General features: G+C 34.5%; 1 protein-coding gene across 1 annotated transcript in view; it reads right to left on the bottom strand.

The window, feature by feature from the left end:
• Positions 1 to 1491: 1491 nt before the first annotated feature.
• The window catches only part of LOC121410367, a 52787-nt gene continuing 34916 nt past the window's right edge, over positions 1492 to 19362 (bottom strand). The window contains exons 4-6 of the mRNA XM_041602401.1: positions 17227 to 17322; positions 14632 to 14769; positions 1492 to 3777 (exon numbers count right to left, since the gene is read on the bottom strand). Coding sequence (XP_041458335.1) covers positions 3767 to 3777; positions 14632 to 14769; positions 17227 to 17322 — 245 coding nt within the window. The 3' untranslated portion in view covers positions 1492 to 3766. The remainder of the gene's footprint in view (positions 3778 to 14631; positions 14770 to 17226; positions 17323 to 19362) is intronic.

The following is a 19362-nucleotide window of genomic DNA, read 5'->3' as shown; positions in this document are numbered from 1 at the left end:
GTCATGTCAGGTCAACGTTAAAGTTTACATGCAAGACTCTTATGACACCTAACTCTGCAACCGTAAGTCACTTTTCAACAAAACTTGGATGGTGGATGTACTTAGGCGACCTGCATGTTATGCTGCAGTCGGAGGTCACATGGTATGAAGGTCAAAGGTCATTTTCAGGTCAACATTAAAGTTTATGTGCAAGGCTCTTCTGAAAGTGTTATTCCATCCCAGTCATTTCACAACGAAGTTTGATATAATTCTCTTGCGTGCCCTCGCAAATCACGATATTTCTGGTTATTTTCATAAGTGGGCGAGACACAAAATTTCTTTTTCCTTGTTTTTTAGAGTCTAGATATGATGTTTGATTTATCAAGTTCAATGTTGAACAAACACATGATGCATGTACGAGGCATGTCTAAAAAGTAACATGACTGGTATCATGAAATTTTAATCAATTCTGAAGAGCAAATTTCATAATGTTCTTTGATAATAATCCTCAAATTAAATGCATAATTTCATCCATCCTAGCCATGCCTCTTGCACTGCAATATGGATTCTTCTGAAATGCCCCTCTGCCTTGTCATCTTAGCATTCTTGCCTATTTCTTTTATTGAATCCTTTTTTAGGGGGGGACATGGAAAAATGTCAGTTCTATCAGCACATTAATCAAAGTCAACAATCTTTTTCTTGCAGGGGAATCGCTAGATTCTTAGTGAATTTTGAGCAGTGTCATCGTCATTGTAAAGGAACTATCAAGTATACCTGCCAAAATTACTGTCGAATCTTCTGTTCACTATGGTGTCGATCAAGACAAGAACTTTTGAACAATGCCTCCTTATTTTTTATTTTGAATTTAATTTCAACTTCACTAGCAACAGTTGAGGCAGGTTGATTTGATTGGTACTTCACCAGTTTCCAACTGTTTCTTGAAAATTTCTTGTCTCGTAGAACCTGTAGTGACTTTTGGCACCACCTTTCCTTTGACCTGTCCTTGGTCTCAGAACTATGCAGAACTTCCATCAGCTCTGGAAGAAAAATGTCTGTTATGGAATAACTTTTTACTTTCACCTTGTCCTCCTCTGAGTGACTTATCCCCCCCAAAAAAAAAATAAAATGAAATAAATAAATAAATAAATCAGTTGGTCATCAATGGGACCCATTTGAAGACAGGTAGGTAAATAAGATGGGCATTTCTACTAGTATGCCCATCTTATTTGCCTATTGAAGCATAGCAGAGATGGATGGATAAAAGAGAATTTGACTTTCATTGTTATTCTGAATCAAATTATCGTTTTATGATACCAATATAAATTTGTATATTACAGGACCCTAGGATCTGCTATTGCCAATAGTAACATTTTCTTTCTTTTAGCGTAAAAAAAATCTTGTTATGAAAGTTTGATCATAATTTATGTGTTTTCAAACAACTGAAATGTTCAATTTGTCTTAAATTAACAATTTCACAAAATGAAAACAAGAAACAAGTTATTTATATTGTAAACTTTATTTCTTTTTTCTCATTAGTTCTACAAATTATATTACTTATGTACAGCACTTGTACTTAGTTTTTCCCCTCATATAAGATAGGAACATTCCCAGCAAGGTTTTAATCATTTTCACATGGTGTTGAAGTAGGTGCTTCTTTAATAAAGTCTCCACCTTCAAAATAAAAAGATCTTGCATTTGAAATTACTGATCAATGAGACAAGTGAGTTTGATATGGTAACCAGGGTTTGAAAGGCCATAATATTTTGGACAAAAGAAGAGAAATCTTTATTTACTTAGTATACAGTATGCACTGTCTTTAAACATTTCTTTCCATGATTTGATAAACATGTTTGTAATTACACATAAATACATCAGTGCATACATAAGTTAACCATAGATTCAAATATGAAAGTTAGACCTAAGTTATTCTAAACGTAAAAATAGTAGTCTCATCATGATGAATCCCAGTGACATTTAGTTATATTAGAATCAAGCATTTCATTGTGTTCCCTGCCACCGCATACAGTAAACATTTTTTTTGTGTGTGTGCTACCCATCTTCAATATGCAGTTATTTTTTTTCATTAATTGCTAAAGCAGCTTGGTAGGGAGTAACATCATTGTACTAAATCAGCATTTTACATCTCCGTCATAAAAATATTAATTTTCGTAAATAGAAGAAACACTTTTGATTCGTGAATGAAAACTATAATTTGATATTCTAATATGTTCAACATCAACCTATTCCAGTATTGTTTTCCAGACAATGCGCGCATCTTCGTGTGGAGACGTGTACCCCTAAATGAAAATGTTCTTGAATAAACATCTCAAGGCGAAAGATGCAAGAGTAAGTAAAACTACCTGAAAAAATCTAAGAAAATCTTTCCAAATACTTACATAAATAAGTTACATTTTGTTATCATTTGCGTTCCATTTGCATTTGTTACAAGTCATCTGAGCTAAGAAAATAGCTGGCTTACATTATTTGAAGTAATCTCATTACCTCAGTTGGCATATGCAGACGAATAATACAAGCACTCAAACCAAATTAGATTCTTACTTGTATTTCACAGCTTTCATCAAACTTGGTTAAACACACATGTACAAGTATAGGTTTGTAGTTTATGACTACAAGTTCTTGAAACCTTTTTTTTACATAGGTTATAAATGAAATTTGTTGTAACTAAATTATGCTTTTGTCACTGAAGTAACAGAATTGACTCCAGTCAGATTTAGGATTTGAATGTTAACAATTTTCCTGAACCACATCTTAAATTTAGCTTACCTTTCGAATGATCACCTTATTGTATTAACTTGTTTCTGGTTTTGTTTGGCCATGTGTTTTCATTCTTATACGTTTGAATTCTGATATTTGACCCATTCATATACCCGTGGAAAGTTACTTGGCTTGATATCCCAAGTTTCTTGAAAAGGAGATAATTACTGAAGTAAATGATAAAATAGTTGCTCAAAATTTTAACCTTTGGTTTCTTATCACTACACAATGAATGCTACTTGTTAAAGTGAAATGTAAACTAGGAAAAAAAATAGTTTAGGCACCACAATTCACAATTTCCATTTTCTTCAACTACCTGTCTACCCTACTTCACGAAACATTTCTTGCAATGAAGATCAAGAGTATTATTTAAATCGAAATTAAATGCTCGGACTATGTTGCTGCTAAACACAATTTACTGTTGCCCGTTTGACACCGCACTATCTTACCTATTCAAACTTGTTATTCATCATGTTTTCTTTAGTATTAAAAGATAATTATCATTACTAGACACATGAAACATGGAACTAAACATAATATGTATATATTTACATACACAGAGGTGATTTTTATTTTATTACTCAAGCTGCAATAAAATGTTCTTTTCACAGTCCCTAAACCACTTACAAAGAACGTTTTTTTTCTAGGAGGTTGAAATTGGTAATAGCTGTTCTTTGAATTGCCCCTTATAACTTACATTTTAAAATGTGTTATTCTAAATTACCTTCGATACGTTTTCTCATTTTTGCTCTCAATTCTATTATATTAAAAAAGAAAATCCGGGGAAATATTTTATAATTTTTTCGACCCCTCCCCAAAGATAAAAGTTTTTTTTGTTTGTTTGAGAGTGTGCATGTTAAGCATGTTCTGAAAGATGCGCTCGATTATGTTGAACATGCTAAAATAAGATTGTAGATAATGAGAGATGACGTTGGTAGTGCTGAAATAGGGCATCAATTGGTCGAGGTGGATGCAGAATTGGGGTGATCAGGTGGTGGTTGCATATCACTCCTCACCAATTCACTGTTATACAAAGAAAATATAAAATTAAACGGAAGAGAGGGTATTAGAAAATTACTAATGGATACGTGAGCTTTGAGAGATCTCTGATATCTGAAAAAAAATGAAGACGTGGAGTAGAGTGGTTTTGTACCGAATATACTATTCTTAAAATGGTACACTCGAATGAGCTAGATACGTGTCGCTGCATTTCTTTTGTGAATAATCTAAATATGGGGCAGAGCATGATACTACGATGATAATGATATGGGGGAGAAATGGATTTATATTGATTATTTCATTTTCTTATTCTTTAATATTTTATATAAAACCAATAGTATCTAATTCTTGATCACAAAATAAGGCCGACATTTTTTTACATGAAATTAGAAGTACTGTGAGGTGATATTGATATTCATGGATTTAAGTTCTTTTACAATATGGAATGAATGAGTTTCAGATTAAATAATGTCTTGGCATGTGGCAACGATCAGCTCTTGAGCTTGACGGCTTACAAAGCTTAGGCGAGTGATAAATGTAGTCAAAAATAAATCCTCTAATTCAAGTAAATCCAATTATTATAGTATTTTATTGATATAATCATATAAAACATGAATTAAACAAGACTCTTGATATGAATAAAAATCAATTCCATTGATTGACAAAGCTAATTGCGTGATCATGTGTATTTTAGACTACTTAAGAATGTTAATTTCATAATATACTAATTCCAAAGTTACGGTAATGATTATGACGTCATATCACTCGGATGTACAGTGTACACTGACACTATTTGACTAAATTTTTAATGACGATATATTCCCTTAATTCTGCGAGATATTTAAAGTCTCTCTTAAAAAATATAAATCATCAAGAAGTGATTAACAAGTTTAACCATCGCGAGTAATTCATATTGACATAGATTTTTTTCTTGTTTTAAGGGGTGTGTAAAAAACAATTTGATAAAAAAGGAAGTCTGTCATGATTAGAAAGCAAAAAAAATCCCCATCGCCTTTGTCTAATAAAATGGCCGGACTGGGCTCAATTTCTTTTCAAGCCATTACAGATTTCTTTTTTTAAATTCATATTATATACCATTTTTTTTTGTCTTTCTTTAGCATTTATTTATTATGTACATCTTCATTTAACATTTACATAAAAATATCAAACATCATTAAATAATACATACACGTAAGACGATACAAAGAATTACCTGCATAGTTTTTGTTCATTTCAAGCCTCTTAAGCAATTAACAATACTCTTACGCATTAAGCAAATAATCAATTTAAAATAATGGCCTATCGTCTGCTCCCCTATAATTGAAATCATTATCATACCATCAATTTTTAACAACATAATGTTAAAGATCTTTAAAAACGTAGAAGTCGCATCTCATGCAGAATTTGACAGACATCAACCAAACGTAATTCAGATCAAGGCTACATGGAAATATAGTTAGGACTAACCCCCCCCCAAAAAAAAAAAAAGAATCAGTTTTTGGCGGTTGGAAAATGTGAATGAAAATATCCCCCTCGTATTGATGAAAGCTGTAACTGCCCCTGCAGTGGCGTAACTATATATGGTGCATGGGTGTACCTGCCCCCCCCCCATCGGCTGGCAAAAAGAAAAAAAGTGAGAAATGGAGAAAAAGAGAGAGAAAGGAAAAGAAACGTAGTGGGAAAGAGGAAGTTATTGTACATTATAATATTTAACTTTATGAACCATAATTTGCTCAGGGCCTATATGTTCATCGTTCACGGTGCTCGCATTGTCTGTTTAACGAGATATACACCAAATTTATTTCCTCTCGATTCGAGTTATTACTGTTTTATATAGTGACATATGCTTCTATTTCATGAATACTTAAAGTGATTTCTCCCTTTTAAGGTAAAACATTACCAGTCCGTGCTTATGTTCGCATTAGGGGTTTGGTGAGATATGTCTGCTCTTCATTAATTCCTAAAATCAGTCCTTAAAATGCCTTTTTTTCTTATCTGAATATAAAAAAATTCAGCTCGAGCTTCGTGCTCGCATTATTTGGTTAGTGAAATGCGTATGGTCTTAGTGAATTTCTACAAACAAGCCTTAAAGGTCAGAATTTCCTAATTTTTCAGCTCACGCTTCGTGCTCGCAATATTTGATTAGTAAGATACGTATGCTAATCATGATAACAATTACTACAAAAAGTGTTTAATGTGTTTAGATAATTCTAACAAAATGAACAAGCGCTTGGCATTCGCATTTCATGACTATGGTCAGATATGTATTCTCTAAATGGAGTCCTTCAAAAAATGTAAAAAAAGTCAATGGTCAATATATACAAATTTCAGCTCGCGCTTCTCGCTCGCATTGTTTGTTTAGCGAGACAGGTACGTATAATGATTGCAAAAAATTGTTTTAATATGTCCCTTTTTAGGTCTGAATATAAAAAATTTTCAGCTCGCGCTTCGTGCTTGCATTATTTGATCAGTGAGATACATATCTGTTTAATGGCACAGTCCTTAAAATGGCTCTATTAGATCAGTATTAAGGGCCCCATGGAAGAACAGTGGTATCTTATTGATACCGCTGAAATGGGCCATCCTCCATCTGTATGTTATGTCAAATAGATCATGTATATATTTTATCTTTTTATATGGAAATAAATGCAAACAAACAAACAAGTATGCCTACCAATTTAGCGCGCTTTGCGCGCCCACTAAGTGACTCAAAATTTTTGGTGGTGCCCCCGAATGCCGTGACCCACGGTACGCCACTGTGCCCCGGGTTTGACGAAAGGCTAAAGAGAATGAGGAACTCTACCATGACTCATAGTCGCCGGACGTCAGTAAATCGGTACCGATATCTGTTGGTAATCATGGCCACCACACCCCCCCCCCCCTCCCCCTGGAAAAGGCCTAGCGACGCCCCTTCGGTAGGAGCCAAACTGTTGTTGAATACATTGGATTGGAGTTACATCCCCACATGATCGAACAGAGAAGGAAAAGTTTCCTGAATGGAAAAGAAGAAATACAATCCAAGATAACAGATATACACAAAGATGTTGCTATTAAGGTAGCATCCACGTGCTCTTCAGTCAAAGGTCGCCTTCCCTGAAAAGAAGCATTTCACTTTTTTATATATTACTTTTAATAAATCAGAGTGAAATACTAAATTCTTTTGAAAAACAAGAGCAAAAAGGGTGCTTCACAATGAGTAAGATTTAATTCATTCAAAGTCATGTAAATGCAAACGCACACACGTCATTTATACCGCACAGTGTCATTAAGCACCCCAATGTCCTGTCTAAATGCCACTGAATACCTTATGATTGATCTGCAACCCGATTTTGGAATAAAAGGTAGTAGAATTTGATGCTAATATTGAGACATCAAATATCTTACTGTGTAATGTTCTAAGTCATCGTACAAATACCTATGTTCAAATATGTGACATGCTATCATCCTTATTAAAATACAAACGAATATAAAATTATTCATATAATGACGTAATAGCAATCGTACGATTGGCTAAGATTTGAAACTAATTTTGCCTTAACTTTAAAATAATGGCTTGCAATCAACCAAAATTGTTATATTGGTCTTAATTTGAATCTCCAATGTAAAGATGCTATTTATTCACATTTTCAGAAAATAAGCATAATGCGATTTCTTCCAAAATTGGACCGTGGACCAGTCGTAAGGTGTTTGGTGGCCTTAATAAGCAAAAGCGAGATCAGGAAAAACGCGATCCACCGGTGTCAGACCAATGCAGTGATGTAGTGTTTCGAAATGCCTCGTTTCTTCTGTTGTGCGATCCGTTACGAAATCCACGATGGATTTTCGTAGCTGATTGCGGAAAAAATGAACAATTCAAAAAAAAAAATTCTACGATTACCAAGACTAATGTGATACGATATTATACGATCTGACAAGATTACGATTACTCCACGGTTAAGACCACGGTTTCAATCTTTACGCAAATCGTGGAGACTAGATATCACACCCGGCGCAGACTACACGATCCGTTGCGATCCGATTTTCAAAGAAATTGTAATGGCTTTAAGTATGAACATTGTAACCTATAAATTTAATCATAATGCTTGCAACAAAGCAATATTCAGTACTCCTAACATGATATAGAACTTATAATAATAATTTTACTGCTTGAAAATTTCACAGTGATTGCAAAAGACGATTTGTTCAGAAATCGCAATGTATCGGATCGTGTAGTGTGCGACGGGTTTAAGTTATCACACGCTACTTGGCGATTTGTACATTGTGAGACACCCCACCCGATCTAGGTTATTCATTCACATATTATTGGCCGACCAAACAAATGGGATTTGGATGTAAGTCGACTGAATCGAATCAAAGTTCCGAATAGTGGTGTGACTACTGAAATCGAAATTATAGTCTATATTTCGAGCCTCCTGAAATAAAATCCAATTCAATATTAAATCGTAATGACAACATTATCGGTTGCAACTAGCTTGAAGCCGATGTGGATTTTATGCTAACCATAAAGCCTTGCAACTCGGCAATATTTCAGTACTCCTAATATGGTACCAAACTTATCATAATACTGATTGGAAGTTTCGCAATTAATGCAAAAGGCGATTTGTTCCGAAATCGCAATGTATCGGATTGTGTAGTGCGCGGCAGGCTTAAAGTTACCACACGCTACTTGTCGATTTTTATTGTGAAACGCCCCATCCGGTGTGGCCTGTATAACAAAGTTTAGCAATGATCGTAGAACAATTTTTTCTACAACTGATTGCATTGACTACAGTGTACAATAAATCGTGAAAATAAAATTAGCGATCATTCGCTAACCTTTGTGTAGCGGATCTTTGTAATCATATTAATTCACATATAGGCTAACCAAACAAAGGGGGTTTACATGTAAGTGCAAGTCAACCGAATGTTTTATCTGTTGACATGTGTAAACGAACCCCCTCCCCCTGCCATGAATGAAAAGAAATAGTAAAGGCGAGGATGTACTAGTACCTTTTGATGTGTCCGTTGTAACCACTTCAGATCAGTGATTGTAACATAGCAATCGCGTTATGTTCAAAGATAATGGAGGTAGTATTAATCAGAAAGCACTATTCCCAAAATAGATAAATTTCCGAGAATTATGATGATGCCAACTGATATTACTGCCTATAATATATTGCCATTTCTGAATAACCTGGGGACTGGGTGAAATGCCATTATGAAGATTCAAACATATATTATATTTCATAGTATGTCTATACCTTGAACGTTTGAATAGTAACCATCGTATATATATTTATTCAATCCATGTTGTTCCGTGTGTTACATGATATAAAACAAATATCAATATTAAAACCTTTATGAAGGGTAAATCCCAGTGACTCAATAGTAAATGATTATTGATATTTTAAACAATAGTCAATACTAAAGAAAAAATGTCTCACACTCCTGCCTATGTGATTTTTTTTGGTTATCTTAATACTAAGTTTCATAACTTTAAAATACACTGTTTGTGTCTATATGTCGTTTCTTTATGCAGTCGTATTACATCTGCTTCCAAGGTTTACTATGATACTGATGAAGTATGAATATTAAACACGAAATCATACCGATTTGTCAGTCAAAATTATTCATTGACTTCTACATTCTTGTTATATTCCTTTTAGCTGGAAAAGAGGACATAAATCCCAAATCCCATTTTACCCTTTTTATGGATTATTGATTTTTACATATAGTTCGTTCTATTTGAGGAAGTGCAATAATGAGGGAGAAATAAACGATGTAGTTTGAATTTCATTCAAACTTGTTGATGGTTGAATAGAGTGGTACATGGATTGGAGCGTGATAAGCATGTCGAAATGACTTATCTTACTTTCTTATTCATTCTTCCACATCACTGATGAATCAAATCCTAAGAAACAGGCGGGGATTTCGTGTCCAATTCCTTCATAGATTTGAATTCATAAACTCATGAATAAATTTAATTCTGGTGGATTTCCCACGTAAAACACTACTAAGAACACACTCAATAATGTAGTTTCATTGACAGAATGCGAAATAGTGAAAATATGAAATGATGTATTCTTATTCTCAAAATATGTCGGTGAAATACGTGATAACTCTTAATCTAAATAAATGTATTAAAAGTATTTTTCTATTATATGAATAACAAGGCGGTCAAATTATTTTTTTATTCATGTACCAGTAATGATAACAATAAATAAAAATTAAGAAAAAATCAATTACAAAGATAATAGGGGACATCTTATATTTCTCTATTTCGTACATAATTTGAGGGATTAAGCAAAGGGAACCGTTCATATGGAATTATAGCAAAAGAGAGGGATATTAATCGAAAGCAGCATGTATCATGTTATATCAGAAAGGTCTTTAGTACTTTCTTATAGCTGGTTATGAATCGGAAGTGATCCGTCCCCACCGAACACAATCAATCTAATTTGGTATTGAGTACAGCGGCCGACATGTAGTTTGATAACACCGCGCCTCGTTCGTCAATGACCAAATACTAGTATATACGCAACAAGAGAGGGAATGGAGAGAGAGAAGGAGGGAGATGAGGAATAAGGGATAGAGAGGAAGTGGGAGTGAGAGATGCAGATATGGAGATTGAAGGATATGAGAGATATGAACAAAATTATAGTATAGTTGAGAAAAAAAAATAGAAAAGGGAGAGTTAAAGGCAAGAGAGATGAGAGTGCAGGGACTATATGGACAGAGGGTAGGGATTAAAACAAGAGAGAGGGAGATAAAACTGGAAAGAATAAAAAAAAATGATTAAACAGATCACATGGTTCTGGTGTTCAGAGTTAAAACACAAGGATTTTACTACTTTTAAAAAAGTCTAAAATTGGACAGGATAAGACTGTAACATCTTTTAATTTTTTTATTTTGAATAGAAGATGTACACCCCCGTGTACAACCGATTCCTAACGGTATTGTAAATCGGTATTAGCACAGAAATAGTAGTTATCAATGGTAGATATGAAGCAATTGAAATTAATCACGTCAATGTGCAATGATGAAAGGACATGGTCAAACAAAAGGCTGATCGTCCTTCTCAGCAAAAGTATAATGGGTGACTTAAGACTATTGGAGCGATGAGGAGAGCGGTCGATCGTGACCGTTTCAAAACTAGCAGCAAATTGGAACGGACAAGTACGAGTAGGCTGCAATTTGGGACGAAAATACCACCGGCGGGGACAGAAAAACGACGTATTAAAAGTGATGATTACAAGGAAAGACAAGACAGGGCCACAACAAATATTATTATCTACCATTCTCATCTTCAATAGAGTATGTCTTTTCCAAATATGATCTTGTGGGCTAGGGAAAAATGTCAATATTGTAATTGGCAGAAATTATTCAATATTGAATCCATGTAAAAATGAATCATTACTTTGTGCTTCTTCAGACTTCGCAGAAAAATAAAATTCCTCTCAAACAGAATTATGTTTTGGTCGTGATTACATGAGCTATTGATATTTGTGATATCTATTTATTTACATTGTTTCACCCCTCTGTTTGAATTACATCAGGTATTATGAGGGTGTATTTTATCCTTTTCTTTCACGTCATAATGAAATGTGAATGAGGCAATAGTTATCCTTCCATCTCTAATATATTGTATACGGAAAAGAACTGTGGCAGTGTCTGTGCCATTTATCTAAATATGCGTAGCAGAGATGATAAAAAAGATTAAAACCCTTCGGAAAAAGCAGATAGCACCAAAACTTACTTAATTTTCGTGATCTAGGGGATTAGAAACCCTCTCGGCAATAGGACTATATCATATACTTTTGAAATGAAGATATATAGGAGAATAGGAAATTAACGGGATGCATCTTTTTGAAATGGCAGACAAGAAAATGATTAAAACGATATATGTGAGCAATATGACATAACTACTTATATTACTCCAATGCAGAAGGAACGTTTAACCCGTTAGAGGCTGAACGATCTTGCTATTTTTCATGGACAACAGCCGGCATGATTCGAATCACTTTATCAATATCTCGAGATCAGTGAGAAAATTGAAATATTATTTAAGTGCATTCTCCCAGTTTAAGAATATAGGTCCATTTGGTGTTTGTCTATTGATTAGAATAGCTCGTTCTCGCGTGAATGATCATTTACATCTGGACATAAACAAATACATAGGTTAATCAGGCATGGCCTGCTAATCAAAATGTGTTGACATTTAGATTACATAAATACTGCAGTTTTCATACATTCTTGGTGCATATAAGATAACATCCAATTCGTAGTTCAAATATTTTAATAATATAGTGGATGATTGAGCCTCTTTTTGACTATTAAACTTGTTCTTCACTGGTTGTTTTTCCTCAAATTCTACACATAATTATACATAAAGTATATACATATCGGCATTACGGTTTTGAATTAACGGATGAGTACTTAGTAAATCCTTCCAGTTAGCCAAATGGTGGTATAAGAACTTACACCGAGAAAAGTTCTTTGATCTATCAAGAAACCTTCTCTACGTAAGACGATGATTTTTCTTCCGAGACATGACACAACTAATCCCTCAATTACCTGAACAAAAAACTTGTTGAGATTGGTCGGGATGTCCCTCTAACAGGGTCTAATATGATGATGACTATCTTTGGATGATGGTTCTGAGTTCCCAATATCAATGCTGACCTTTTCCAAAAAGGAGCTGCAAAGATTCTATAACGTTCCCGCCACAACTAGAGGGAATACATAATTCTGTACACTCCGTGAAAACAAAAAAAAAGGGGAGAAACATCCGCTTTTTCAATTACAGGCGTCCGAATCTACCAGCAAGTACACCATGTGAAGGTTAGGTTCCAATACGGAATGCAGCGTAATACCGAATAATCATCCAAATGTCCTCTTTCATAAATAACTTGTTTTCTTTCCTATAGTCTAATATAAATCTTGTGCAGTTCAATAATTGAAGTCTAAATCAAACGGACGACTTCGACGAACATGTCTCGACATAACTGGATGGAACATATATTTCACTTTATACCTGTCCAACATTCCATCACCAAGATCATTGGCGAAATTTTCAATCATATTTTCATGCTCACATTTTTCAATAAATATAATCGACAGTTTTTCACAATGACCTTCTCTGAGTTATGTTCAGTTCGAAAAATAAATTCCTTAGATTCTCTTTGATGAAGAGCAGAGACGTTTCATTCCTGCATGTTTTCGCCTCGTCAAACTCTTTGTGATATTAAAGTCATTTTGCAGGTACTGTCTGTGCAACATAGTTTAAAAAGGGAAAAAAATCTTATTCTCCTGAAAGAAATTCAGATGACTATTCGATGATTGATTTTCCACAGCCCATTTTTTTTTTTGGGGGGGGCTTTGCTTTTTCCTTCTTATTCCCATTACCTTAACGATTATAATTTATACTTCCATTTGAAACATCGCATTTATTTAAAGAATTCGCTACATGAATTGACAAATAGTCATGATGAGTCAATCATCCAATATCAAGCATTGATGAAATTCTCTCATGAACCTGGCGTGTATGTGAATGATAGTGATAAAAAGCGTATATAGGCAGAAAATAGCTTAATTGGTGGAAAAGGGTAAATTCTGTAAGCTAACAAAAAACTGTGTGTTGATAAAATATTCATATTATTACTTTGGTTGACAGGCATGAAAGGATGAGTGAAAAGGGGAATAATAATAATAATAATAATATAGTCTTATGTAGCATATATAACCCCCCCCACAAAAAAAAAAAATAAATAAATAAATAAATATCAAGGACACTGGAAATGGGGCCATGTTGAATATGCTTTCTTCATGAGATACGTAGACACCCTAGGTAGATAGAAGACATCCTTAGTAACATATTAAGATCGTTAGGTAAAAATTTGGGCATATCAGTCGATATTCTATATAATAAATCCATAAACTTGACACATCTCAGGGAACTTTCGTGTAATTAGAGTGCGCGCTACTAAATTATGTGTGTGTGCATGTTGGAAGGATGGGTGTATTGTTTTTTTAAGTGATAATTGGGTACGAATGAAAATCCTTTAGAACATTGGTTTCTAGTGCTCCGTAATAATTCACGTGAATATATGCGTGTGTTTGGGCGCACAATGTAAGTGTGGGTGTGCGTGAATAGGGTGAGTGGCGTAGTAGTTTAAGATGAACACCAAACAGAGCAACAAATCATAAAGCAAAGTTTTTCATTCGATTATGATTTAATAGACAATAAGCAACAACGAAAGAATAAATTACAGTTCCTTATAGTTAATTATATGTGCATATGATAGTGTTAGTTGCTTTGTGTATATTTGGAGGGAGGGTATGTGCGTATGTGTATGGAAATATATCCATAACTATGCGTATGTGTATGGAAATATATCCATAACTATGCGTATGTGTATGGAGATATATCAATAACTATGGCGATATATCCATGAATAACCGGTTATATTTTGGTTTTCAATATTCGAAAAGCGTAGAAATGCCTTTTGCTCATTGGGATCTTTGAAAATTTTAGACATTTCATTAAAAATATATATTGCTTTCACACTGTGCACGATTCCTCTTAGTATGAAATCGTTTTCCGATGTTACACCACTCCATTAGAGTGAGGGGGGGGGGGGTAAGAGAAAATGTGGTACAATGTTAACACTGCGTTGCGACGAAAAACAGCGAGAAACTCGATGACGCGGCAATTTAAGAAATTCACACGTTGTTGTTTTTATCCCGAGTTGCCTCGAAAACCTATTTTCTTACATTTTGGCACATACATGGAGTGAATGATTATCTCATTGAAGGGACTATGTTCAAGTTAAAGATATTCCTTAGTTTACAAAGCCTGTTGTTAGTGCTAAGTCATTCTAGTTCTCTTTTGATACTTGCCTTCGTGAAATGGATGGACATCTTCTTCATAAAGCTCATCCTGATTGAGATTCGGCCTTCTGTTCTGTATTGACTTCGTATCACTGAGATCAAACTCATTACTTAAGGCTCTCAGCAACCGGAGGTTTTTAGCTATATCTGAAAAAGAAAACGGGTGTTTGGTTAGACAAAAACGAATAGAAGTGGTTGTTTAATGTTTTATAATGAAAGTATGACGATTTAGTTGTAGCACAAAGAATATGAAAATACCAATTAGCAAATGAGTATTTTATACATAGAAGATTATTTAGATGAAGGATTTGGTCGGTATGATTTAAAAGTAATTAGTAAGGTTTCAGAAATACACCTAATGAGAAAGGAAACAAGAACAGTTATATAGGGGTACCAGAATCGTGTTTTAAGGAAATCAAAGAAAAAAAGAAGAAAAAAAAAAGAAATTAACATTTTCATTTTCAGACTTTATATATGAATCTGTAAACGTTTCACTGTTTGACAATATTTCATAAAAAAATAATTATGCTTTAATTATCAAACTTCCTCGAAAAATAATGGGTTTGCAAAATCGTGTTGTCTGATTTTTTGGAAGAGGTCATATTATTTTTGCTTTTTGTTATCAATCAAAAAAGCAGCATAAACGAAGTTCCGTTTTTAACCCCCCTCCAACTTCAGGGTATACGACGCGAGCTTGTAAAATAAGTGGTTTTCATGGTTATATACCATAAACTTTTTTTGGCCATCAGAAACAAAAATCGACGAGGATGCAAAATCGTAATCTGAGCCATCTGGCTAACAGCAGACAAGAAAACTCAACAGGGTGGTTATTTTCTTAAGTCTCACGTAATCACATTTCCCCTTTTTAATCAGTCCCTTGGCCTATTTGAGTATGCTTCATATAAGGTTGGGATCTGGATGCCCCCACTCAAAAGTGTAGCAAGTGATCATGAGATTTTACGATTGATTGTACGAATAATTTATACCATCAATTGTAAAAATCAATCATACAATCATTCTAAAGCTCTGTCTTATTGGGTCCTGTTGCAGCTGCGATTCGTTTGAAGTCAACCGACGTAAATTTTTTTTATATGAACTTGATCTCCAACCAAATAAAGAAATGTCCCAAACATGGAAGGAGTAAATGAAAATAAACTAGTTTATAGGAACACATTCCTTCTTGGTCGAATCTTAGACAAAATGTCTCGATTGACACAATACTACGTGGTCACTGCACTTGTACCTACGGGGGGGGGGCAGACTGCCCCCCTGATGAGTCACAACACATGCAAAGGTCCTATCCCTGCCCCCCCCCCCCCTCTCGCTTATACTGCTATAATGCTATAAATTCCGAAAACAAAGTTCCTAACTCAAACATCAATTTTGTAATCGCTCATATTATGAGATCTTGTGCGTAAAATGTGATTGACGAAAGGTTGAGAAACACTTGCATGAAAACATGCTCGATTTCTACCTATTCGACGGATCGTTGAAAAACAAGCATTTCGGTTTCCCCAAACAAAGCAGCAGACAATAGGCTAACGGGAATGCTTTTCGGGCCAGAGAACGAAAGCCCTTCATTGATACGGCCTGGAGTCTATAGATGGGAGTTAAATTTTGTAATGGTTATCTTTTACTGATTTTTTTATCTCGAACTTCTCTCGTTCGTTTCGCTCGTCGCTACATTTTACATGGGAGGCGGAACATGTTTGAAGGGTCGGGATGAAGCATAAAAAGGGTACATAACTCTTTATAAGTGTAGAGGAGAAAACCATGTGTGACTCGGAATGCTTATTTTCCTTTAAGAGCTTCGGCCGCCGCCACCCGCCCCCCCCCCCCCCATCCAACATTCCGCTGCCCCTGCCTCGTCTAACTAATTTGATCTTTTCTCTCTTTTTTTTTACGTTTTACAAAAAAAATATGCCCAAGAAATATGCTTAAATTTGAATGATCCGTGCAAAGGTAGAAATCAAGCATGTTTTCATGCAACTTTTTCTTGACTATATTTTACGCACAAGGTCTCATAAGAAAGATGACAAAATGGATATTTAAGTTATGAAGTTTTTTTCCGAATATCAGTAAAAGCAAGAAAAAAAACTCACTTAAAATCGTGATATGTTCGTGCTAATGAAAATGTACTCGAACATTTTCATTTTGTTATAACTCAATCACGCGTGCATTATGAACGTTGGGATGAACTTCAAAGTGAAAGAGGGGAAACATAGCTCTTTACTGATGTGCTTATTGTTATGGAACGCCTCAATAGCAACATGCCATGGTGCTCATTAATCACTTACGTCATTTTAACGGAATACGCAGACGTAAGAATAATCTTAATCAATGACAATTCCTACCCAACCTAGATGTAAACATGATTGAAATGACAGACTCTGGGTCAAATAGAGAACAGGAATAACGTGGTTTTAGTATGATTCAGTTTAATTCCTTCGTTGCAACTATGCAGAATTTTAATAAATATGAACAATGTTTATAATAAATGAAAAATACAGAAAACAGAACAGGTCATACAGTAAAGCAAGTTTCATGATGGTAATTACAAGAAATGAAAAATGGAAATGATTGATTCTTAATAGATATATTTACCTTCTTTTTCTATAGTCCGCTTTCCCATTCCTCCTATGGCGTGCATCTGGGCCAATTTAGCTGTAAAGTTTGGCGATTTGTTCCTTTTCAATCCTCCTATATAGTATGATTTAAACGATGAGAAATGTGGTATCATTAATAACATTCATTTAACTACCCTCCTCACCAATATGATTATTATGATCGTGGTCATCATCATTATCCATTTCATCATCATTGGTTTCATAAATGATTTTGAAATCAATTTAAAAACTGTATAGATTCAGGAACAGTATCGATAAGACAATAGAATGACTGTCAATGAGCGAGATGTATCAAGAGCACGCATCATCATTCTACCCTGAAAGCTACCCGGTTAGTCACTGACATTGTCATAACCAGTACCCTAATACAATTAAACTCAAGTTCTCTTGGGGACAAGTTGTAAAGCACAGATTGAAATTATCTGCAAATGAACGATGATGAGCTCTTCGTCTCGTGAGTAAACACCGACTCATGTCAACGAACTATATTCCCAATGCAACTCATCGATTTCATATCTTTTGTAGTTATCATTCTTGTTTTCTAGATTGAAATTGCAATTAATTTGTAAAATACATAGGTTTATTGGAATAAAGAAAAATTAATAACCGTGCACAGTCTCAAGCACCTATACCGTAAAGAGAAATCAGAATACAGATTTATATATGACATATTATATGGAGGACAGAAAATAATGTGGTAAATTTTAGTATTATGGATATTATTGATTAATCGATTATTGATATATATAATTTCTACTCTTTGATTACTAGGATGAATACAATTATAAATGAATAGCAATTAAAATGGTAGGTTAATTTTGCTCATAGTCACTAAAGTAGTTTCCACGCATCTTCGTGTATTACCGTGCTCTGCTTGAGGAACATACTCTTAAAACTAAAACAAAAATGACTTTTTTTATTTTCGGTTTTTAAACTAATTTCCGAAATGAATACATAACTGTAAAATGTACATCACCTTATCAAAATATGTTTATTTTCAAAAGCTTATATGATACAAGAAAGACGCATGTACAAGTGAAAATGTGAGAGCTTAAATTCTTCATCAAATCCGAAATTGAACATATAAAAGTATTTGATCTATGTACTCTTACGACAACTGGGAGAGAGGGGTACACATTTATTAACGTGAAAAGACACAAGAGACAATTTAAAGCTCATAGCTATCCCTTTGCTCTTTGGGAATGATCACGTGATTAAACATCTTCACTAAAAGGCGTTTCTGTCGTGTGGTACAATCACACTTTTGATTACTCAATGGTTTTGAAGGAACCAAGTGAAATTTGTCAAATCATACTTCTTTGCTTGTGATGGATAACAGTTTATAGACAAGGGAACGCGAAGAGTGAGAAAGATTTTCGCTCTATCACATTTGAATATCACATTGTAAGTGTTGCTTAGCAGTCACTTTGTGGTCCATAATGGACAAATGTGGCAGGTGCAGCAACAGGGAAAACAGAGCCATGGGTTACACATGGTTCTTAGAAATACAATTCTTGACTGCTACCTGGATTATAATTCAGATCTGAATTCCTGAATTAGACCCCCCCCCCCGGCAAAATCAAAGTATTTAGGGGGCTTTCATGCATCCTATCCTATAGTGTAATTGTAACTTCCACATTTGCTTTTGACCATTTTTATATACTGGTACTGTAGAACTTAGTTTGGATGAATATGTTCCAACATGGTGAGGATCTAAAATGAGTAGCTGTTGAGTGTGAAGGTATCGACATTTAAAAAAATATCCTTACATTCATTCCGGTAACGGCACCCACCCTTTTAGATTGATTTTTTTTTGCCTTATACCTTGGTCACATTTGCTCTACGGCGGCCGTACGGCGAGTCGAAAACAGCCGTTTTGATAATTTTTGTACCAACTACATATAGGTGGTTTGAATTAAAATTAATAATACCGCTGTTTTCGACTCGCCGTACGGCCGCCGTAGAGCAAATGTGACCAAGGTATAAACAATACAGTAAGACAAAAACTGAACAAATACCCATTTAGAATATCTCACAGTGGGTTATCCGATATACCGAAAAGCTTGTGCATTTTTTTATGGTTGTCTATGTTATAAACGATCAATTACGATAT

Source organism: Lytechinus variegatus, chromosome 3 (assembly GCF_018143015.1).
Source record: "Lytechinus variegatus isolate NC3 chromosome 3, Lvar_3.0, whole genome shotgun sequence".
NCBI lineage: Eukaryota > Metazoa > Echinodermata > Echinoidea > Temnopleuroida > Toxopneustidae > Lytechinus > Lytechinus variegatus.
The sequence above is the reverse complement of the archived record's forward strand: the minus strand, read 5'-3'. Positions and strand labels throughout refer to the sequence as shown.